This window comes from Melospiza melodia, chromosome 3, assembly GCF_035770615.1.
Source record: "Melospiza melodia melodia isolate bMelMel2 chromosome 3, bMelMel2.pri, whole genome shotgun sequence".
Lineage (NCBI taxonomy): Eukaryota > Metazoa > Chordata > Aves > Passeriformes > Passerellidae > Melospiza > Melospiza melodia.
The window spans coordinates 121,620,127-121,645,175 of record NC_086196.1 but is presented as its reverse complement, the minus strand read 5'-3'; the positions used below and the strand labels follow the sequence as shown (position 1 = coordinate 121,645,175).

At 36.5% G+C, this 25,049-nt stretch overlaps 1 protein-coding gene across 4 annotated transcripts in view; it reads left to right on the top strand.

The window, feature by feature from the left end:
• The window catches only part of SMAP1 (small ArfGAP 1), a 91,477-nt gene that overhangs the window by 31,382 nt on the left and 35,046 nt on the right, over positions 1-25,049 (top strand). For 2 of the 4 annotated variants that reach the window (XM_063152968.1, XM_063152967.1), the window contains exons 5-6: positions 11,711-11,785; positions 15,881-15,961. In XM_063152968.1, the coding sequence (XP_063009038.1) occupies positions 11,711-11,785; positions 15,881-15,961 (156 nt within the window). The remainder of the gene's footprint in view (positions 1-11,710; positions 11,786-15,880; positions 15,962-25,049) is intronic. The other 2 variants (XM_063152970.1, XM_063152969.1) reach the window with 1 other exon arrangement.

The following is a 25,049-nucleotide window of genomic DNA, read 5'->3' as shown; positions in this document are numbered from 1 at the left end:
AAAGAACCTGCTGTTAAATCCTGTAGCTGTGTGTTCACTGCTGTAAGTTGGGGAGTGCTTCTCTGGCAAAGGAGTTTGGAGAATTTGAACCTTTACGGAAGTTCACAGTCTTCTTAGGTTTCTTTCTTTGTTTTTTGATACATCTGTTTCTGGGATACATCATCTAGTTCATACATTTTTCATTATATAGTTGTATTTATGCTGAAACATACACAGCTATGTACCTGCTTTGTTTAACCATGGCCTAACACGTAGCTTTACTACTCTGCCTTAATAGGCAGTGAGCTTTTACAGGGGCAAGTGCAAGTGTAGGTTTAAAGCATGAGAATTTATGCTGCATTTCCCATTTGAGAAAATGGATCTTTGAATGATGGTTTCATTTTAGAAGGGTAAAAAAAGCAAACCTGGGAAGTAGAAAAGAGTATTTCAGTAAGTACTGTTGAAATGGGGGAAAATTGCTTCTCTTAAGATGTAAGGTGCAATTGTGGTTTGAACTACAAATCGGTTACCCTTCTTTACTTTTATTCCAAAATATAAAGTAGGAAGAAGAGTTTAAAATTATACTTCCTTAAAAAGTTTTTAAGACGCTCAACATCTTTCTACACAGAGAATCTTGGTGTCTAATGTAGCAGTTCACTCCTGCCTTAATATGTTTGAAGGAGTAATTAGCTTTATCATATTGCAGAGTAAGATGAATCACTTAGCTGCCATAGCAGCAAGGACAGAATCCAGACAAGCTGAAGAGATACATATGTGTTACTGCTGATACTTTCTTCCTACTTGGGCTTTCTTCCTACTTGGGCTTTTCTTTCCTTGACTAGTGTAAATGCTGTAATCTTTCTGGGAACAAAATCTGATCATACAATATTTTAGCAATAGATGGGTCATACACATTCAGAGTCACCTGTGTTTCTTGAAGACCACAAGGCATCAGGTTTGAGGTGGACAATCTGTAGTCACAGTTGTGGCAGATCCTAAAGTACACGGTAGTAAATGAGCTGCACCTGCAGTCGTTGTCTGATGCTTGTGCTGGGTTATCCTGCCTGGCCCTGCCCAGCTCACATGTGCCTGTAGTGCTGCAGCTGGTGTCCAGTGATGGTCTTTCTACTGGGTCTGTGCCTGACAAAGAAGAAGAAGAAAAAGTGAAGTTGAGCCTCTGTTCTGCCTGTCTGATACTCTGCATTTCTGTTCTTCTGGAAAATTTCTTCACTGTACTTACATTTGCAGAGAGCATCTTGTATCCTATTTTTAATCAAAATTAGTATTCTTGGTGGGACACATGAGCTTTTTAGCACACTTTTTGTTACCACCTTTGAAATGGAAATGCCTTCATCTTGGATTAGGACTAATTTAAGTTAGAGATGCATGCATACATTGTCTTTTCTTAAAATTAATCCCTTCTAGGTATAAGCAGATGATATAGAAGTGCAGAAAGAGGGTTGCAATGCCTAAGGGTCGCTTTCCTTAATGTGATACTTTCACTGAGGTGTCATATGAAAATTTAAGGGACTTTGCCAGATTCTATCTATGTTGCAAGTTGCTCATGGAAAAAGCTTCCCATAGCATAAATGTTGTTTTGAATAGATTATTTTAAAAGATGCAGTACAATATTTCTCTTAGTGTGATTTTGGTAGGTTCATAAGCTTTTCAGGTTTGTCTACCAGTACATCTCTGTCAATGTATTCTGTGTGTTGAAGCCCAGGAGTATGTATCAAGATTCAGTTGTTGACTGAGAGGATTCATTTGTTACAATGAGTTATGAATGTCTTTTTTTGCAAATCTTCTATTTTATTATTCCTAAGTATAGAAGATCTTTTGTTCTATGACAAGACCGTTGTATTACTAAGTTTGAGTTTTAGAGTTGCGCAGTATAGTAACAAAATAAGCTAGTGCAGAGGCCAGTAGTGCCATGCAGACTAAAAATATGCAAATATGAAATTTTTTCATGGTTCACTAAAAAGTGATGAAGGATAAAGCTATGGGCAAAAAAGGCATCTGTGATTTTATTGGCTAGTTACATTTAAAATAGAATAGGGCATTTAAGTAGAAATCAAATATACATTAGAGTAATCTAATGCTGACTGACTGAAAGCAACCGGACTTTAAAATCTTTTAAATCTACTAAAATGTATATTATCTCAGAGTTTTCTGATGCAGCATTTTTGGAAAAATGTGAGAAGCTTGTTCTGTATCACTGTTCAGGACTACATGTGTGGTATAATTTTCTCAGCTGTTGTAAGTGGGTTATCAGTAAATAGTTACTCTCATTTTCTTGCTTAGACCCAGTGCAGGCTTGTGGCTAATTTATAAAAAGACCCCAGAGCCTAATGCCCTGGAACAATGTATGTATGTTTGTCCTGTGAATAACACATGGGATGTGGTATTGTTTATTGGAAAGAACTGGTTTTGTTCTTTGAACAATCAGCTTAGGAGCAGCAGTAGCTGTTGGCAAGTAAATGTATTTTAAATATCTTCAGCGTAATACTATTGTCCTGGAATCAATTTTTGCTAGACCTCATTCTCGATTTTTAGGCATACATAAGCTATGAATGATGTATAGCATAGAATCTAATAAATCCAACTTCAAATAGCAGTGGAACAATTAGGGCATCTTTATAAATGGTGCGTCCAAGGTACAGTAACAAGAACAGTTTCCTGTGCAATATGCTGTACTTTTTGGCTTCATTTATTCTTGAAAGCTTCTGAAATGTAAGTGGGAGCTTGCATTGCTTCTGTGGTTAGCAACAGACAGTTGCCATAGGTCAACTGGAGGAGGTGATTTTGGATGATAAAACTACCCTTCAGGTAGTACAGACATGAAACTGGGAATGCCGTTCAAGTTTGGAATTGTACGTGATCATCACTTTGCAGCACCTGCAAATCCTTTTATATTCGTCATAGGGGTTTTTTTGTACCCAGCAATCCTAGAGGTAAAGGGTAAAGCATGCAGAGCAGTTTCATCTGTAACCACCATAGTCCTGAAGACTGGTAAACCTTGTCTTTGCTTTGGACTCTCATTAGACTCCCTATGCTCCTTTAGTTTGTGTCCTGGAACACTCTTAAAAGAGTACAGCTTGCAATTACATAAACACTTTCCCCCAAGAATCTGAACTTGTATGCTTAAATAAATGACTTGATTGACTTTTTCAGAATGGTTGCAGTCAATATAAGTGAGGCAAATATGAGCCATGGAGAAATGCTCTGGAGTGTGGGGTTTTATGAAAGTAATGTTGAACAGAATATTCATCTTGACTGACAATCTCTGTACTGAGTCCCAAATACTTAGCATTTCTATGCAACTGGTTATGTGGAGGAGCAGTTGTTAATGAGGTTGATGATCTTAGTGACCAAGAGATGTGGCAAGTCCTTGTTTTAGGTTGTTTGTGGAGTTACTAAGGATCTTCCAAACTTACTGGCCTAGAGGACTTCAGCTTTGAGGTAGATGTTTACAGTTTATCAATAAATAAAAAGGAAATGTGTCATTTTTAGAACCAAGCTTCCAGAAAGAGTAAAATCTGTCTAGAAAATGCTGTTCTAGAATATGCAGTAAGAACTGCTGGGGTTATTCCTAGAGATGCAGGCCTGCACTAAAGAAGTTTTTTCTGGTTCACAACCCCATAATAATTGAACTTGACACTATCTATATGCAGCTAAGTTAAAAGTTTACTAAAGTTGTGCAGAGATTCAGAAAATCAAGTTTGAAGCAATCATACTTTCTCGATTAAAAAAAATTAGCACCTCTTATTTAATGTAAAATAAAACCTGTAAAAAGACAATCTTCCTTCAACTCTTGGTTATTTTTTATCTAATGCAATGACCCTTATTCTTTACAAGTAATGAGGAAGAGCAGTGAGGATAAAGGTTAGCTATGTAGGTGTCATCATAAACAATCTCTATGTCTTTTAATAAAAATAAGTATATAGGAGAATGCATATAGGAATCACCTTATTCAGGTTGGATGATGATTCAGCTGAAGTAGATTTCAAATACTTTCAGTCTCAAAAATTATGAACTGGTACAATCTATTCCACTACATGAAATGGGAATATGTTATCACATGCTGACAATGTTTAGAGAATAGGAAAGAAAGCATGTGAATTATGTATGGAGCAGAAGTTTCGTGTAACTCTTAAGTTCACTGAAGGAAAAGAATTATGGGTTTACATTTTTCATGTTTTCCTAAGACATTGTGTATAATTTAACAAGTGTGAACTTAGACAACTGGCTAAAATGTGATGTGCATTTAAAGATTGTGATGGCACACTTTCCAGAAAGTTATCTTAAAGGAGATGAAATCTGTAATATATTTACTGCACTAAAATATGTTAGGTAGGCATCTTAAGGTATAGAAATTGGGGTATGAAAGGCCACATGAACATTTCAGTTTATAGTAGCCAGCATTCAGAAGCATTCAGTCATTATTGTGGAGGGACTGGTTACCAGTTACCCCTCCCAAAAGTGCAGAAAAACAAACTGGGTTTTTTTGTGGTCTATGAAAAACTTTGGAATCAACCAATAGGAAGTGTTTTTAAATATGGTTGTCAAGATAGGCATCAATAGGGAGCACTGAAATACCCTACAGGATTATGACTTCAAGGTGGGGGTAGGGAAAGCAGGGTAAATTATTTTCAACCATAATTTTGTTAGAATGGATTAAATTGTAGATTTGCAGAATGTGAAAAACGCCAATCACTTTTTTTTTTTTAATTTTAAAAGTTTAATAGTAATAAAATTGTTATAAAAATAGTAATACAGTTAGAGTAATAATAATTTGGACAATTTGAATTAGGACAATATGAGACAATATGAGACAAAGAGTTACCGATGTCTGGGTACCTTTTTCTGGGCAGCACAAGCCCACCCGTTAACAAAGGATTAACCCTTAAAAACAATAGCCTGTTGCATATTCATACACTACATACATGATGCATAAATTCTGTTCAAATACAGGATTCTGCCTGGTCAGCTTCTTCCTCTGAATCCTAACAGTGCCTTTGAGGCCAGAAGAAGTTCGTTTCTTCTGATAAGAGGGCAATAAATTCTCTTTCTCTGAAAGATTTAGGTGCCCTGTGGCTGCTATCTCACTGCGAGTCCTTTCTTTAAAAAAGTATCCTACATAGCATAGTCTCCATTTTAACATTTTTATAACCTAAAAGTATATTTAACACACTACTTAAGAGAATTAATACAGCATTACTTTCTAACACAGCACATATAATATTCATTTTAATATTTGTGAAAAGCCAATCATAAAATACACATTAGTCTTTGTTCCCTGCTCATTCCCCACCCGCAGTTTTCTTTCCTCCAGACTAAGTCTGAATTCACTAAGCCTGTCCTTGAATGAAAGGTGCTCCAGTCCTTTAATCATCTTAGTGTATCTTTGCTGGATTTGTTTCAGTGTGCCCTTGTCTCTCCTGTACTTGTGAGCCCAGAATTGGCCATGGGGCAAGCTTGTGTCCAGCTTGTCCACCAGAATCTCCAGGTCCTTTTCTGCAAATCTGCTTTCCATCCACTTGATACTGAGCCCATACTGGTGCATGAAGGTACTGTACCACCAGTATGGTGCAAGGATTGGCACTTTCCTTTGAACATCAGGTGACTCCTGATGGCCCATCCTGTCAGTGCTGCTCTGAATGGCAGTATGCCTGTATTAGTACATGAACCACTCTTGCTGTTTGTACCCTTTGCAAACCTCTACTCTGCACCACTGCATGGCTCGTTGCTGAAGAAGTTCAATAGTGTTTGCCCCAGTGTCAGTGCCTGGGTGTATCACAAGTGACAGCCCTTCAGCAGCACTTGGCCAAGTGGTGGAATAAATGGAGTTGGAGAAGCCAGACTGGATTTTCAGTAAGCCAGCTGCAATCCCAGTAGCTCCCACATGCAGGGTCTTGTTTTCACCACTTCCATAAATACTTCACACAGCTAGACCACATAGCTACAAGTTGCTATGTGCAAGTAAACAAAACTTTGCCAAAGATGAAATCTCTAGTGATTACCTTGCCAGTTTAACATGGATCATGAAAATGTAAATGATCTTGCCTGCAGCAGAGAAAGCCACTTAGGGGAAAAGAAGGTATTGTTCTGAAGTGCAGAGGAATTCTCACTAAAGACAATTTTACCTGGAACAAATGCAGAAAACACTGGTTAGGCTGGACAGGAGAAATGGAGGGCAATTCAGTAAGAGATTAAAAGCATCTGTTTTGTTTATCCAGTGTCAACATTTAACTAAGCCATGATGACTCTCTGTAATATCTCACAGAGGTGGTTATCGAAAGCAGAAAATGAATAACCTAAAAAAAAAGTGGGCAACAATACGTGTGGATGTTCTGGGTTAGAGTTGTGAAAAAGTATATTTTTTCTCAAGTCTATTAAATATATCTGTATTCCCCAGAACAGTGTATAATTGTGTCTCCATACCATATAAATGTTACAAATGTCTCTAGCTCTCCACATGTTCAGAACTACAACTGGCTTATGCATAAGCATCATCTATTCCTGTAATTAGGATAGTGGCTCTGAAGAGATGGAGGAGTGCTGAGTGTGTTCACAGTATTGACAGAAGAGCAGTTGGCTTCTTTCACAGCCAACCACTGCTCTGTTTTGTGAAACACAGGATTCTGGATCTCTCTTATGGGTGTCCAGTGTTAAGCCAGGATAGGGGAGTGTTGTGGTTTCACCCCAGTCAGCAGCCAAGGGTTACACAGCTGCTCACTCACTCTGCCACCAGGATTGGGAAGAGAATTGAAAAGGGTAAAAGCCAGAAAACTTGTGGGTTGAGATAAAGATGGCTTAATAGGGAAAACAAAAACCAGGCACACAAGCAAAGCAAAGCAAGGAATTATTAATTCACTGCTTCCCAAGGGCGGGTGGGTGTTCAGCCATCTCATGCATAATGGTGACTTGGGAAGACAAATGGCATCACTCTAAATGTCCCCTTTCCTCCTTCTTCCCCACACTTTAAGTATTGAGCATGATGTAATGTGACATGGAATAGCCCTTAGGTCAGTTTGGGTCATCTGTCTGGGCTGTGTCTCCTCCCAACCTCCCATGCAGCCCTAGCTTCCTCACCAGGCTGGTGGTACAAAAAGTGGAAAAGGCCTTGGCTCTGTGTGAGCCCTGCAATAACAAAAGCATCTCTACAATTAATCAACCCTGCCTTCAGCACAAATCCAAAACACAGCCCTCTACTAGCCACTGTGAAGAAAATAATTTCTACCCCCAACCAAAACCTGCACAGGGAGACATTTTCGTAATTAAAAAAAAAATGCCTTGCTAGCTAGCCTTAAGAACTTCCAAAAATTCATAGGTAAATGTTGTTAATAGTACATTAGTATTCTTACACTTCTTTTGGTATTTCAAGAATAGACCTCTTTAAAAAACATCAAGCAATTGATTTGTGTGTTTGTATCCATTTACTAGCAGTCTATAACTGCTACTGCTTTAGGATAAATTACTGATTTTAGTATTGTCAACATTTGTTGGAGATACATAGTAATGAAGTCAAAAGTCTGCTCAAATCAGAAAAACGTATGCAGCAGCTAAACTTAAAACCTGTCAAATGAAAGCGGAATAGTCCTCTTCATTTAGCCTAATTCCCTGCATATTGTGTGTCTATAAACTGGCCACTCGAGGGCACTTTTGTATTTGGTTCAGCTGCAGACTTCCTGAGTGGTTTGATAACACACTCATTCTTTAATGTCTTGAATCTTCTGCATGATAGCAGCCTGCATTTCATATTTAAATGGAAGCTTAGTATAGGCCTTTAAAGCTTCAACTTTAAATCCTTTTTAATAAAAGGCTGAATAATGACATGCATTACATCAGCACTGGATTTTGGAAAAACTAAAAATAAGAGCAGGTGGAAACTTTATGAAGTACTTACACCCTAATGACCAATAGTGTTTGTGTGACTTACATAGCATCACAAACATGTCAGTACAAACTAAACTAAAGTAAAATCATTCTTAGTTTTTGTATGTTATGTTTTCTGATAACTTCATTTAGTTCTTGTTTAAAGCTTACTATTTTTTACTTGGAATAGTAGTCGGGTCAACAGATAGCATCAGGACATTGGGCCAACTACTGTTTGTGTTGTTGCTTTTACACAAACTGTTAACTTAGCATGTATTTGGGTAGTGCCACCACTTAGTAACAACAGATAATACAGAAGTGTTTTAGGGAGGAAAATGGGGACGGGTAACACATTTAAATGTAAAAGGGGCTGGGAACTGGACTAATACTGTAAATCTGCAGATTCTTTCTTTTCTGATCTTACATTTTTTATGCACTAAAGGGTTTCTCAATGAGCCCAGGGGAAACTGAAATCTTACAGTACTGTTGCATGTGTATGTAATTTCTTGCTCAGCACTAAAGGTAGCAGATGCTTTAAAGAGAGTATTGAATTTCATTGTGCAGAATGGTTATTTTTGCTGTAACCTCTTTCTAAAAATGAGTCACAAAACATAAACAATGGAAGAAGATTTAAGAATTGCTAAAAAAAAAAGACTTCAAGTCTTCTGGTCTGAAATGCAATCAAAATCTTGTGGAGAAATGTGAAAACTTCAGAGACAGCTCATTTCCATCCTTCTTTGTTTTAGGCAATTCTGAGTTTCTTAATCAAAAGATGTAACTACTCCTAAGTTAAAAGTTTAAATGATGTATTCATATGCTAGTTGTCATTCTGCAGTACATTGGTAATGCACACAATCACCCAACTTTATTATTTTTCTGGCAGTATGTGTGATTAGTTACAGAGGTCACTATTTGATACTTTAAGGTGCCTATAATCAAAGATGTCTTTAGTTGACTGCTTTTCAGAGCATAGTGCAAACATGTTGTCAGAGTGTGCTTTTTCATTTGGATTCTGGAGTAGGGTAGAAAATTGCTTTTTGGATTTTCATGGAGAAATTTAGGTGGCTGTCAACCAGCATTGCCAGATCCTTTTCCCCCAGGGAAATTTTCCAGTCACTCATCTCCAAGAGTCCCAAGTGCAAGAGATGGAACCTCCTTGTGTTGAACCCTGTACTGTTGGCCTTGGGCCACTGATCCAGCCTGTCCAGATCTCTCTGTGGAGCCTTCCTGTCCTTCAGCAGATCAACATTCCTGCCCAACATCTGTAAACTGAATGATGGTGCACTCCATCCCCTCATCCAGATCCTGCATAAAGAACGATATTAAACAGGACTGGCCCCACTACTAAACCCTAGGGAGCCCCACTTTTGGTTGTGACTCCATTCACCACTGCTCTCTGGGCCTGGCCACACAGCCCCTGTGTACCCAGAGAATAGTGCTCCTGTCTAAGCCATGAGCAGCAAGTTCCTCCAGGAGAATGCTCTGGAAAATGGTGTCAATGTCTTTGCAAAATTCTAGGTAGACAATATTTACATGTTTAGCTTTGTATAGCCACTCGGTTTCATTTGAGTTTTTCATTCAGCTTTCCTTATCTGGTGCAGCCTAGTAGATAACAAATTCAACGTGATGCAGTGATGATAAAGATGTTCAGCAGCTCAACCTTGTACTGTTGCTTGCATTACGGAAACTTAATCTGTTCTTTACACATTGTAATGTGTTTTCTCTTAAAGATTAGCTCCAGTCATATGTCTTTTGTTCTCTGGCTTAGTTGAATATTTGCATGTGTGAAGTGTGCTTTCAAGTGCTCTTTCTTGCCTGAAGTGGTTGTAGTGATGCTGGCTGTCTTTAAAAATTATGCTTGAGCATTTCTCAACTTGTTCCATATCCTGTTCCATATCCCAGGCTAGACAGCAACTGCTTTTTACTCTGTCTCACAGCTCTGTCTGACAGCTTGCATGACACTTCTTCATTAGTTCTGTGATTCCATTACTTGATTGGCAAAACTATAATAATTGCTTTCAGGCCTTCATCGAATTACCTTCTTCTAGGTTAGATAATCCTTTATCATATGAAGAGGATTTGAAGATTAAAAACTATTATGGGAGGATGGAAATTGACAAACACCTACAGTGCTGATTTTCCCCCTAACCCCCAAATGAAATTCTGTCTTCCATGTTCTGGCTGGCAAGTAGGTGCTTGCTGGTGTTACCTGCTGTTCACCTGTGAGTGCTATCAAGCTTAAATTCTCCTAAAATCTGAAGTATACAAAAGAATGAAAAAACTCCAAACCGAAACCAAAAATCTCACTTGTTAGCAGCTTGAAAGATGATGATTCATTATCAGAATTTTACACATTTTTATCTAATTGAAAGCTCAGAAGCATGATGTTCGAGTACACAGTTCAGGGTATTGTGTAGTCACCTGATCATTTTTCCGGCATTATTTGGTTACAATGTGGTGCAGTCAGAATAAACAGGATCCCATGTTCCTATAGCAACAGAATGCTACTGTTTGTGAAACTGCATCATTGCAGCAGGTTTATCCATAACTCTGCTAATAACCCAAGGATTTTAAAGCAGTAAATTTAAAAATGAGAATTCTGTTTCATATTTCTGCAGGTAAAATTTGGTTTTAAAATTAACTTTATAAATATCTTTCCTGCAACTCTGCACCACCTTCCAGCATAGACATAGGGTTTTTTTGTAAAAATACTAAATATGTAAATTCTATGAATATTCCAGCTGTATAAGTAAAGAAAATGGTAGGATTTTCTGTAAGAAATATGGGGTATTTAGACATGACATATGATGGGGTTTTTTATCAGCTTTCAGTTTCCATTTAGTGTGAGCTTCTTTTTTTAAACTAAGTAAAAACATGTCATTTAAATTGCTTATTTTGGTCCAACATAATGACCTACTCTGTTATAGCTTCATTTCTTTCTAAATTTTCCTTCTAGATAATAGATGTGACACAAAATAGTGTAGAAGTGTCAGCTTTATAGCTCTGAAGATCTTCTACGTATTTAGAAAATTATTTCAGTTTTGTTTTTATAAGGGAAATAGAAAGATAATGTTTCCATTAAAATAATCAGCTATGCATAAAAAAATTGGATAGGAATATGTATGAAAATGCCTTTAGGGAAATCCTTTTTTTTTTTTTTGAGCAAGCTGTATTTGTTGCATATTTAAGTTACACCTTTTGGAGAATTCTGGAAGTCTAGTGGTGCTAATAGCAATTTTACATACCAATTCCTAGAAAAGAATGTCAGTTGTCTGAGATCCTTCAACCTGCTGCTAAGATGTGGCTTTATATTAACCCTAAGCTCTTTATGTACTTGGAGTGCTCTTAGAGAAGAGTTAATTAGAACTTTAATTAATGTATAACTTTCAGAGTTATTTTGCATTCCTCTTAATAAAAATATTCTGTTGCATTGAACAAGAACAAAGGCATTCTCTTCTCTCCCCCTCCTCTGGGACAGTCTGCCTTCATGCTTCAGGACATTAATATTTCAGTAGTTACACTGGATAAAAATTGAACAATGGATGAAAGCTAATTATTTTTCTTAGGCCTTTGATATGATCTTATCCAGGTCCATTTTCTTCCATTCTCTCCTAGTGAATTTCATTATAAGTCACACTTTCCTACCTGAAACATTTTAAATACAATACTGTACTCAGGAAAAAAAAAAAAACAACTTTGTCTCCTCTTTATGTTTCTTCTATGTCGTGTAACCCCTTCCATCAATATTATTAAAAAAAAAGGAATGAAAGTCATGTCTCTTAGCGGCCTCTACTGCCTCCCTTCCCAGCTGTTCTTGCTTATTTTCTTTCTCATTTCTTTCCTCTATTTTGTACAGATATCATCTGATGCTGCTCAGCCTTTGGCATCTTCTCCTTCTCTGCAAGCTGCTGCTGAGAAGAGCAAAGCAGAGGTATATTGATTTTGGGTGTAACTCTTATCAGGTTACTGCTTTGCACAAATGTTTACATGTCTATAGAGTAATTTCACTGAGGTAACTTGAGTGTTTGAATTGCTGTTAATCTTTCACACATTTGAAATACATCTCTCCTTTTTTCTTGGACTAGCTAAATGAAAAGACCCAGCAGAACTGCAAAGTATGTGTGTGGTTTTCACTTCTTGGTGTTTGTATGTCAAAATTCTGGTTCACTTCTGATTTACTGTCACAGAATTGTGGAAAACCCACTTAATTCTCAGCTAATAGGTATGAGTGATACTGTCCTGTCTCATCAGAAATAATTTCTGGCATCTTTTTTGGTATTACTTGCTTGTTCCAGGTTCTAAATTATCAGTATTGTTCCATCCATTTAGTTCATTCTCCTTGGAGATAAATGTAGAATTAATTTGACTCATACTGGTTTTAATATCTTTCTGGCTGGGATATGTGTGTGTGCTAACACATTTACTGTTTAGATGGGTCTTTGAGAAGCATAAAACACAAGCAAGTTGTAGATGAGGCATCATTTATATCACCTTTCAGTAAATGTCATAATTTGCAACAATAATAAAGTGCATATTTAGAATGTGAATATCCAGTGTTAGTTTCTTTTAGATACTTCATTCTAAATTGAGACTATACAATATATGAAATAATTTATGATGTGAACATAAATCAAGCTTTTTCCTTCTAAATACAAAAAAAATTGGACAGAAGTTATAAATTATTTTAGTTCAGCTATATTTAAACATAAATTAAAATTTAAATGTCAGTGTCATGGACTAAGATCACAAGCCTTGTTCAATTTGTCATGTGTTTTAAGTTGTACAAGGAGTAGCAGCAGCCACTAGGAATGAAGCTTGCCTTTACTTTCTTATCTACCTCTCTTGGTGCATTCACACTTGAAAGTTCTTCTGTGTAACTAGAATGCCATGTTATTAGAAATGAAACTTGGAAAAAAATTAATAATCTTTGCTTACAATTTAAGACCAGTATAAAGTCAATTTAATTTTATTATCTTCATAGTGCTTTTTGACTGCTTTTGCAAGTAATGAAGCACTTGAGTTGAAGCTCTGACATGATCAATGCAACATCTGAGAAATGTTTTTATTTAGTCTGAATTCATTTTTATCTAATGGAGCTGAGGCAGAGAGCTTGAATATTGAAATCAAGAAGTGTGAAGATGAAGGACTTGTGGCTTTTCAAGTCCACAGTGAAAATGAATGAAGATAAAGTTGCTGAGAATCAAGACTCTTTCTGTAGACTCTGTGAGGTGTGGAGGACAGTTTATTTTAAGTCTTAATATATTCACTATTAAGTTTTTAGAGATTTATTAAGGGCAACAAGAAGCATATATTTATATTTGGTCACCTTTACAGCGTGTTTGCCATATGATAGTAGCTGCAAACCCTCCTTGTTCTTGAATCCTTGAAAAAGAAATGTTTCCAGATACTTTTTACTCCAGAAGTGAGGTTTCTTTGACAAAACATACTTTAAAAGTACATTGAAGTCGAACTGAAAATCAGAACATACTGAAAAACTGCAAAAACTTTACCTCTGCTTTCCCTTAAATATATTTAAGGAAATTTAAGGTACTGTGATTGAAAAGTAAGAGTACTTGCATGACACTTCAAACAACCTTTCCTGGGAGGAGAGGAATCAAATCATAGAATTGTAGAGTCATAGAATGGTTTGAGTTGGAAGGGCCCTTAAAGATCATCAAGTTCCAGCCCCCTGCTATGAACAGGTTGCTCAAAACCCCATCCAACCTGGACTTGAACACTTTCAGGGGTAGGGGATCCACAGCCTCCCTGGGCAATCTGTTCCAGTCCCTCACCATCCTCACAGTAAAAAATTTCTTCCTAGTTTGTAATCTAAACCTGCTCTCTTTCAGTTTAAAGCCATTCCCCCTTCTCCTGTCACTGTCCTGCTGGAGTCCTTACCCATTGTTCCTGAAGCTCTCTTGAGGTACTACTGTGGGAGGACTGCTGTGAAGTGTCCCAGAGTCTTCTTTCTTCTCCAGACTCAGACAACCCCAATTTTCTCAGCCTGTCTTCAGAGAGAGGTGCTCCAGTCCCCAGTCATTTTTGGGCCCTTCTCTGGGCTGCAGTGGGTCCATGTCCTTCTGATGTTGGGGGCCCCAACTGCAGAGGAAGGGTCTGTGAGAGCAGAGCAGAGGAGGAGAATCATGTCCCTTGATCAGCTGGTCACACTTCCTTTGATGCAGTTGTCTTCAAGAGATTGCATTTATTTAAATTATTCAGCTTGAGAAGGTTGGAGCGGGATGTGGGTACAGAAAAGGGAAGACTTCAAAAAGTTGTTGCTCTGGCAGTGTAATTTGTGTGTATACCAGAATGCAGGTTAGTACTAGGGTCAGTGAAACAGTAGTGGAAGAAAGGCTGAGCTTCATTGAAAGGCATGGCTATGCATTTGTAATCCTAGTTCAGTAAGAGTGCAAGCCTCAGGTTATTATGTGACCTCAAAATAAAATACTGCTCTGTGTTTGTCCCAGTCATACAGACATTTCTTGAACACCTTGCATTATCACAGGTGAGATACAGCATTGGCAAGGCCTCTCGTTTGGACCACTGTGTTCACTTTTGTTTTCTTTTATTCAGTGAAATCTAAGCTGGCCTCTGTTTCTTTTCATCAAAACAGATGTCCCAAATTTCCTTATTGGGGTTTCATGACTGTGGTCATTGCTTTCTGTTGCTTGTATGCAGGTGCTTGGTGTGATAGTCTGATTTGCCAGGAACTGAGTGTTCAGGTTAATGCCTGGTGAAATAATTCACATGGATTAGTTGGGACTTGAGTAGCCCAAATCAATCTGGTAAATATGGTGAAATGTTTGAAAATGAATTACTGGAAGTTTTGAAGAATGTGTTACTTGGATCCCTCTGTGTCCAGTCACCTCCAAAAAATAACCACAAACAAACAAAACCCCCAAAACAACAAAAAACCCAAACCTTCATCTGAGTGTTAGAACTATATTAAGTGAATAGCGTGCTATAAAAATTTTTAAATTGGATGTACTGGATATTAAAAAAAAAAAATACAAACCTCACAAATATTCCTTACTGTCACAAACTATTAACTGTTTTATTTTTAATACTGGAGCTGCATGGACAGATCTAGCCTCTCAACCTTCTGCCTAATATTGGGAAACTTGTAAACAGTAGCTTTTTCTGAAACAAGGCTGTTTTGAAGCTTTGAACAAACAGGTGCAAGTCTAATGGCCAAAAGAACATTTAGGAGCTACAGTTTCATCCATTTAGTGTTGAAATATACTCACTAGTACTACTCTGTAGGTGTACCAGGTAAATGCAGGCAGACTAACACTTTGTCAAAGCAATTGCTAACCTAGCAAGTCTGAATCTTCTTCATGTTATTCCTTAAGGCATATTTTATGCTTTGCTTCAGTCAGATGGGTCAGTAATTTTGGCACATTCATTCATCAAAAATTGAAGTGAAGAAGTATCTGTAATGTTATTATGATGCATTCAAAGTAAAGGGATCTTTATATTTTCACTTTCTGGAACAATATAATGTCTCATGACTCAGCTGGCCTGTCATATGGCCCAAGGCAACTTTTTTACATTCAGGAGTATTTTTTAGGACTACTAGATTGGCTTTTAAAAATTAGTACCTTTCTGCAGAAAGCAGAATGCAATTTACCTTAATCTAGTTCTTTGGTCAAAGCAGCTGACATCCACCCTCAATGACAGAGGCTATCAGAATTAACAGAGATACTTATACTTGCAGATTATTTTTTCTCTTCAGCTCTGCTTAGCTTAGGAGAATCAATACTGGTTCTTTTTTCCTTCTGCTTATTAAGCAGAAAAGCAGATGAGCAGGTAAAAAAGTGAATTTCTTGAATTTAATCTAAAAGTCACAATATTTTTAATATTAGTATTTTAGCAAAATTAGTCACTTCTGGAAGGAGAGCAGATAAAAGCATAAACTATGATTTAAAATGGAGTAACTGAAGATCTTTGTTTATAGTCTGTGTGACTGTAGACATTCAATATGGTTGCAAATTGGGTGCTAGCAAAATGCTTTTTCTTTTTGCAGAAGGAAAAAGAAAAAAAGAAAGAAGAGAAAAAGAGAGAGAAAGAATCAGAAAAACCATCAAAACAGTTAACAGCTGAAAAGGTAAGAAGAGTTTCTTTTTTTCCACTTAATTAAAAATGGCACATAGTATTAGATATGTTCAGAGATTTGGGGAAAAAATCAGTGTGTATGTGTATATGAGTTGTGATCTGGTTAATCCACATGAATTGTTTGCTTGTGCTGTTGCTTGCATACAAAGGTTGGTTGGCCATGTGATGAGGAATGTGTTCAGGGGAAGACGGAAATGGGTTAAGCTTTGTTGAAGTTTAGGCTCAGACCATAAATCTAATGAAGATTTTTAAGATCATAGGATAGTCCTGAGTTAGGAGGGACCCACAAGAATCATCAAGTCCATCTATTAAATGCACAGCCTGTATGGGGATTGACCCCCCCAACCTTGGTGTTGGTGGCACCATGCTCTGACCAGCTGAGCTAAAACCTCAGGGTCATGGACCACTGCTGTTCTTGCACAGAAAATGTCAGTTTTATTGAGTCCTCTATAATCATCTAATACTCTCTTTGATAAATTAATATATTTTAAACAGAAATGTAAAATCTGTAGAATTTAATTAGTAATTTTAAGTAACTTAAAAATTTCCGACTAAGATCATGTCAACAAAACATGACAAGGAAACAACTTAAGGGGCTTCTTTCCACAGCCAGGGTAAAGCATAATGAGCAGCCTTAGCAGTGTAGGTACAATTAAAATTTCATGTGCAGTTCTGCAGAGTTAATATTAAACAAAAATTAAATGAGTAATTTTAGTATTAAATAAATTAATCTCTTTTAATAGAAATATTGTCTTTCTGATCTTGTGAATCCATTAATATGTTGATGTCTGTAGTGTAGTCTGAAGAATGCCTTGGAGTCTCCATCTGTCAGTTTATTCCCCCATATTGCTGTGTTACAATTATGAAAAATGTTGTGTGTTCACAGACTATGATTGCAGATGTATTTCTAATTCAGTTTTCAAATAGAGTATTTTTTCATTTTACATAATAAAACAAGCTACAAAAAAATATATATACATACTTGGAGGGGGAGAAAAAGCCCCTCCCCAATAGGAATATAATTTTTCTTAAATTAGAAAGCAAGTTTAGAATGAGTTAGTGCAGAAGCAGGTTTTCTTATGACAATTCCTGCTGCTTCACTGAGCTATTGTTATTGATGTGGTACAAGGTTAAAGAAAAATTATGGATGGGAATAAAAATATTAGAATCGTTGATTACTGAAGCCTTATGGGGGTGTCCACCCAAGTTAAATGTTTTATTTTGGTCCTTATAATAATATACTTTAGTTATAAAGGCTAAAAACATTGCTGTGGTTTGGAAACATTATCTTTCTAGAGCCCAGAAATCTACTTTTGGACTGGGAGAGAGGGTCTCACTTTGTAAGGATGCGTGAACTTTGTTATGTGGCTGGAAATATTTGGTTAAGTGAGGGGAAGTGACAACAGAGCATAGTTACAGCTGAGGGATTATCCTACCACTTGAAATAAAAAGCCAGTTCTAATGCCACTGATTAGATTTACATTTGAAAAGTCATTAGATTATCAGTTAATGATTAGACAAATAAAAAGAAGTATTTTGATTTTAAAGGCTTGTACTACAAAATGTGGAATTTGGTAAATATATCTGTATTAGATAATCGTGCTGTTGTAACAGCTGCAAAATGTTTGAAGCACTGCAGCATATTTTATTTCATTATTAATGTGTCAGCATTGACTGCTCAAATGGAACTCATCTCTGTGTCATCTTTTTAATTTAAGACATTCTTCAAGCTTGAGCTTTTAAAGGATCATTCATTCAAAATAACCTGCTTTCACACTGTAAATTTTATATATCTTAAAAGTCTAGTTGCTTTCTATAATCCAAATGAAGGAGAGCTGTAGCATATGTTTATTTCTGCTGGACAGTGTTGGTGAGGTAGAAAACAAAGATTTTCTTTTCATACATGGAATAATACATTACTGCTTTTGCAGTGTGTTTCTGCTTTAGGGAGCTGATAAACATTAGTATCTCAGTAATAATGATACACTTCACATCCGGGTAGAGACTGGCTGTAGGATGTTTTAAATACTGCCTCCTGAATCAGCAGGGGAGTGCAGGCATCTTGACCATAGTATTTATCATGTTTTCAGCAAACACATCAAGCAGTAGATGGTTATTTTTCACAGTTCCTGGAGGAGGAAACAATATGAGAAGTCTGCACACTTCATATTGAAAGTCACAGGTTGCCTTTAGTACAGGCATGGTTGATATCCAGTCTAGTTGTTCCAGGCTTGGGAAGTTAATTAAAGATATGTGAGCAAGCAGTTTGCAGTTCTGTCACAATTTTGAGACTTCTTTTAGATTAAGGTAATTCAAGCAGTGTTTTAACTATCCTATAGAAGAATCAATAAAGATGGAAAACATTAGAGGTCTTAAACTGGTAAAAAGAATTCATCTTTTTACTAGAGAAAACTTCAGATCTATTCTCAAGTGTCATGTACTCCTATAAGTCTTCAGTTCCTAATGACTTCGATTTTGTCTTTTGTTGAGATTAAATTTCTTAGCTCTTAAAACAAGAATATGCATCCTAAAAATTTAAAATGTTCACATTCAATTCTCATGTTATCTCTGCTTCATAGAGTTAATTTGCTCCTACATCCATTTAAGTCTTTCTCTTGTCACTAACTAGGTCCTTAGCCTTTAGCAAGCTAAATGTCTAGCATGATTTCTTTTGCATTTTCAAATATTACTGAAAGATTCTAGCATTGGTGTAGTAAGCTTGTGATCCTAATATATTACATTACTGTGTCAGGCAATTATGGCATAAAAGATACTTTGTTGATTATCATGCTTTGATAAACAAAGACCATAATCTTTTAACTTATTTAATAATAATGAGTTTTCTTACTGAAATTGCTTTTCAGTAAAGAATCATCATGTGCTTGAAGTTGGTTTCTGGGGAAATATTTTTTTTGTCTCTCACATTGGAGAGTTCAGACACAGTGTAGAATTTCCTCAAGATCAGAGAGACCTACTGCAGAATAGTGAGTAGCAAGGATACTTGCTTGACTCTGTTTTTGTGGGCTGTTCATTTTGCTGAGATTACTAGGTAATTTGTAATATAACAAGATCTTACTATGTCAGCTAGTGATTGAGTCTAGTCCTGTGATTAGCATTTTATTACAAGCAGCCAACAATAAGATGTTCCACATCAGATCTGCAAAACTCTTAATAAAACACATGACATTGCCAAGCTACTGGCAGCTGTAAGGATTTTTTCAGTCTAACTGAAGAAAGTTAAGAAACTTGCATAAGTTACCCAGGGTCTTTCCTCCCTCTCTATGCTCTTTCCATAATTGCAGATCTCAAGTTTCCTTAGTGCTTCTGCCTAAAAAAAGCCTTATCCTTACAGTTACTTTGAAGAAACAGGGAAAATAATGCAAGAAAACTGCTGTAACAGTTATTATGTAATTTTTCATTACATGAAAACTGGGGCCAGGTAATTTAAAGCTGAATGTTCACTCAAAGCCCAGCTTGTTTGCAAACACAGAAGTGCAAATTTTAGCAATATTAAAAATGTGTTGAATTGCAGGAATAAATAATCAAACTGAGCTAATTGAGTGCTTCTTAATGTTTCCTATGGGCCAACAGCAGGATAATAGCATAAGACAGACTGCCATGTATGAAAGCAAGTTTTACATGTTCTGTAGAGGCAGTTAAGATTAAGAGATTTTAAATTGACTAAAAACTCTTGCAACTTATGTTGCAAGAGTGCAATTTCTTAGAGGGGAGGGGAAGAAAGTCTGTAGTTTGGCCACCAATCTTACATATTTTGTTGGTAGTTACAGAAGAAAAGCTTTAATTTGTAGGCAGGAAAAAACAGCTAGACTTTCACTAGCCAATTCTAAACTTCATCATCCTGCCTGCCCTTTCATCAGCTGCTGAAGAGCTTTCCCTGCTTATTAATTGCTCCTCTGCACAGCTGAAGGTAGTGAAATTTCATAAATCAGCCATGATTTTCTTTTTTTTTTTCCCCTTTCTTTTCTGCTTAAGTTGACTGAACAAGTTCTCTGTTCAGGAACAGAGTAAACCTCTGAACTCCTTTTTTATTTCTAGCATGAGTAGAATTTTTTAGTTCATCCTTGAGTAATTGGATGTGTTCAATTTAGAATTCTTTGGTGATTTAAAAAAGAATACATAGCATAAGTATTGTACTTGTGCATGAGAGAGCTCTCAAAGCCTTGTATGAGTTTTCTGAAACAAAATTTAAGCTGTGTAGATAGTTTAGGTAAAGTTTCTTCTTGGAACACAGAGGAGCACTTTAGGTAAGCTCCTTGCTGTTCTTCCTGCAGCAGGTTGGAGCAGGCTCAGTGTGCACTCCATCTGCCTTGTACCTGCTTTCCACTGAAGGGAAGCACAGAAAAGGGGGAGATGAGGTTCCACTGAAAGGAAGCACAGAAAAGGGGGAGATGAGGTTCCACTGAAAGGAAGCACAGAAAAGGGGGAGATGAGGTCCTTCAGGCTGAGCAATCAGGAGTGTGCTGGGCTAGTGTGTGATGTGGGGAGACTGTGTGCTCCAAGGATAAAAACAGCAGCAGAGTAAACTGAGGAATTTTGTTCACAAGCCATCAAAGAATATAAGGAATATTTCATTTCGTAAAGGCATTTGCTTTGCACTACTTAGAACAGAGAAGCTGGAATGAGCTGTATGAATGACTTCTTGAATTTCAGAGTGATCAGAACTGTTTAGTTTTCCAAGACATATTTGTTTATGTGCTTCCGCAGTACAAATTCAAATAAAAAAGGCATCACTAGGTATGATGCTGTAAGGCTCTGGAGTGCTCCCAGAGTAAAGAAGAAGAAAATTGGTGTGCCTATATGTTCAGATTTTTGTAGGGTTCAACTTTTTATGAAATCTAATTTTTAAATAAAGAAAACATGGTATGCAACAGTGTAACAACCCAGAATTAAGCCAGAAGTTATTTGGAAAGCTGTCCATAGAAAACTTGGTAAGTATTTCTAATACCCAGAATTAGAAAGTTCAGCTAAGTCCATGACACTGAATGCTTTGGAAGTGTTTGGGTTCAGCACTGTGTAGCTTTCTCTGCTGTTTAGTTTAGAGCTTTCACAGGAGTTGAGTACTGTCATGAAAATATTGTGATGTTTTCTCTGTAAAATACTGCATGTTGGGGACCCTCTGAGGTATGGAAGTAAACCCCTTTAGGACAAGATTGTGTTGTACTGGGACAGTAAAGTTAAATGGTTAGGGTATAAAGAACTATATAAAGAACTATAAACTACTTTTTTTTTCTCACTAAGTACTTGTGCATTTGCAAACTCAACACTCAAAGATTTTTGATTAATATCAACACTCAAATTTAAAGATTTTTTTTCATTCTGCTGAACATACCTGGATGATTAATGGTTCTGAAGGACTGCAGCAGTTACACTTGATTAACTGAAGTTCAAAATGACACTGTGAGTTAGTTTGTTTTATTATATTGCATTTTGAATTTGAAACTGGCTCTTGTTTTTGTATAAAGTTATTTCAAGTGACAGGAATGGTTCAGTTGGAGGTTATTTTTCAATGGTAGTATATCAAATGCTGTTTTTCTTCCCCAAAATGAAGACTAAATTGGCAGATTAAACTTGGCAGTAACAGTGAGCTGCTGCCTCTCAGTCAGCTGGTACCAGGCAGCACCAGATGGCCTTTATTAGAGGTACAGACATTGGTTTATTTGCCTTTAAAATGTACTGGAGAGCCCCTCAAAAGTGAGGGCAGGTCACACTAGTGGCTTTTCCCCTTCCTATATGAAAAGCAATGTCAAATACTCAATAACCAACTAGGAAGAGCTTAACATAGCTTGTTAGGATGGTGTGTTTGTTTTCCCCCAAAGACAGCCTAAAACTCCCACAAAAATCAACCTGCTTGGACTATTGAAGCAAAAGAAACTATTACTCCCTCTTATTTCTCTGGGATGTAATTTTCTTATAAAAAATATTACAAGTTATCATCCTAATAATTTTGTACAAGTAGAAATGAGTTGGAGCAAAGAGTGCTGTAGTGTTCTTCACTTCTTTAGAACTGAGTAGCACTGTAAGAATGCATGGAAGAAATGAAAGCCTGCAGAACAGCTAGTGTCCACCTAAACACCAGTTAGGTGAAAGTGATCTCTTTAAGTGTTTACTTTTAACTTGTAAGCATAAATGGATTCACAAATATTGACCTGAATGATAATTTAAATACAGAATCCTTTTAAAAATAGTCTAAATGTTTTTTGTTTTGATAGACTGTATTGTTGATAATTTGCTAAATCACTTGAACAGTTGATAATAACATTTCCCTAGACAACATTATTTGCCTGAGTGATTTATTTTTGAAATATCTTTTCTTTCTGATTGTTATATAAAATGAAATATTACTTTAAACTGTAATCAAAAAATCATGTATATCATGGGAACAGAAAAATAAAAACCTGTTTTGTTCTTTGATTGAATACATAGTCTTATTTATGCTCTTAGTTCTTGTTTTCATAAATTCAGACTAAGCAGATAAGAATTAAAGCTCAGGATTTAGGATATGTGATAAGAGACAGGGCAACCTGTTTCCCTGCCTCCTGCCCCCACAATGGGTGAAGAGTTTAAGGCTTCTCAGTCTGCATTTTACAGTCTGTGGACCTCTCCCAGCCTGGTTTTACATTTCTAATCATACCTTCTCAGTCTTCCAGAAGAGATCAGATTATTTTGGGTCCTTTGGTTGTTTTGAATGCTAATCTGGAGGAAAGCAAATCAAATTAGATTCTTCCCAAAACGGTGCTATTCATTTCTTTTGCAAGTAACAAAGGACTTCTTCTGTTTGAGGATTGCCATGAAAAATAGTCTTACTTAATGGAATTAATCTCTCATGGCTCTTATTACGTATTTGCAGTTGTAGACAAAGAAATTAAGAAACAGATATTGCAGGTAGAAGCAATGAAAGAAACCCCTTTTTTGTCAGGAAAAAAAAGGAAGTTTTTATCTTTCAGATGTTGGAAAAGGAGTCAGCGTTCAGGAAGCATATCACTTTTTTTTCTTCAGCCATGTGTGTGTTTACTGTATCAGCTTGATCCTCTCTACTCTGGTCTTGCAGCAGAACAGTATTTTAATGCAATTTTAAAAAATTCTATGCAAGAAGAATCTGACAACAATTAAAAAAAAAAAAAAAAAAGAGAAAACCTTGAAAAATTTGGTTAAATTGTTTTTATTTAACTTGCCAAACTGTTTTTACCAGAAAGCTGGTTTAAGTTTGCTTAGTTTTAATTGATCCACTGTTACACTTTTGATCCATGCCGGTTCAAAACATAATACTGCCTTGGGTTTCAGTTGTTAATACTTATTAACAGATGGCATTTTTAGCTTGTGATAAGCTTCATCATTTTTCCTGGTGACTTTGAGACAATTAAGACAACATTACATCTGCTTATTTGTATATTGAACAAAATTAAATGGACACATTTAAACAAGCATGTCCTAAATCAGCCTTACTTATGGGTGGGTGCTGTCTTTAGGAAAAAGAAGTTCTGAGACATTTGAGACCACAGGACCATGCGTGATTAAAACTGCAAATATACAATCTCATGTAAAAAGTTATATGAAAATTACATTACTATTAGGAGATTGTGTACAGTCAGTCAAATGTGCAGGAACAAAATGGATGCACTTAGCTAAGTGGTACTGATACATGGAACTGAATGTAAAGAAGGATAAGGATTAGATAAGATGAAGCTGATAAGAGGGAAAAGACTTTAAATTATGTCGCTCAAAATAATAATCTTATCTTGTTTTGAATAATAGCCTTACTTTGTTTTCCTAAAATAATGCAAGTACTGGAGCATGGTTAAAGCCATCAAGTGCTTTTGTGTGTTCTGTTTCATTTCACCATGCTTAAGCTAGAACGTGCTTAATCTCACTCCAGTGTGTGACAATCAAGATAGGGCAACGGCGTAGTGGGAAATCCTGTCAGAAGGGCAAATCTCACTGAAGAGTAAAGTCACTGGCATGTTTTTCATAAAAAATTATTTTAGATGTCACTGGCAATCTGGCAATATAAAATCTCCAACATGAGCTTAAGTTTTAAATGGATGATGATGATGCTAAGATGCCATAAGATGTTTCAGCAATGTTCCAGTGCCATGCAACAACTTTGTGTGTCTTCCAGCTTAAATTTGTAGTTATCCTAGGTATTGATTGTGTGCCTTTTTTGCTAAAAAGAATATTTCTTTGGACCATTGAATTTATCACATTTTGATAGTTGCTTTTGGCGCTAGAAGAGTTGTGTGGAACCTTTTATGACTCTGGCATTCATAGTGTTGCATAATTAGATCTTCACCAAGTTAACTCAAAGGTAAATAGTGCTGTAGCTATGGTAGAGGTAGAAGCAGGGTCTTTCAACACAATTTGAAGGAAGTTGACAAGTTTCTCACACTAGATAATTTTGTCAGATGAAAAGTTACCAGTTGCCTGGTTGTTCAAATAACTGGCAGCTCTTTAATGCTAAATTGCTTACATGTATCAGTCAGAAATGTTAACCCATCTGCAGTGAATTGCCTCTTGGCTCTGTCAAAAAAAGAATTGGAACTGGATGAGCTTGTGTTTCAGTTTTACTGGAAATTTTTCTTTCATGAAATCGGTACCTGAAGTTAGAAGAAAATGAGGCAGTTCTGAGGTTATCCCCAGGCATTCCACTATACTGTTGTAAAATAAATCTGTCCTGCCTCTCTGCTCAGCAAGTATTGTCTCTCAACTTGAGAATATTGTACTTCATGTCAGAGTAAGGTACTACAGGCTTGTGTGCTAGGCAGAAAGTGTATATTACACAGAGTAGTAACACGGGTGACTTCTATTCAAGAGAAAATACAGATTTTTTGACTAACCTATTTCACCCTCAGTTTACACTGTAAGTAGATATCAGTGTTTCTTTTTCTTTGGTTCAGAAGTGGATTATTTTTGTTTAAATGAAACAGGTTGGGCTGAATCTTAGCATAAATGTAGAAATGGATGATGGAGCAAACAAATCTGAGGCCTTGTAATATCACTCTGAAGGGCCAGTTTAAAAACTTGGGCGTCTTTGAAGCTGTGAAGATCAAAGCTGTAAAAGGCTT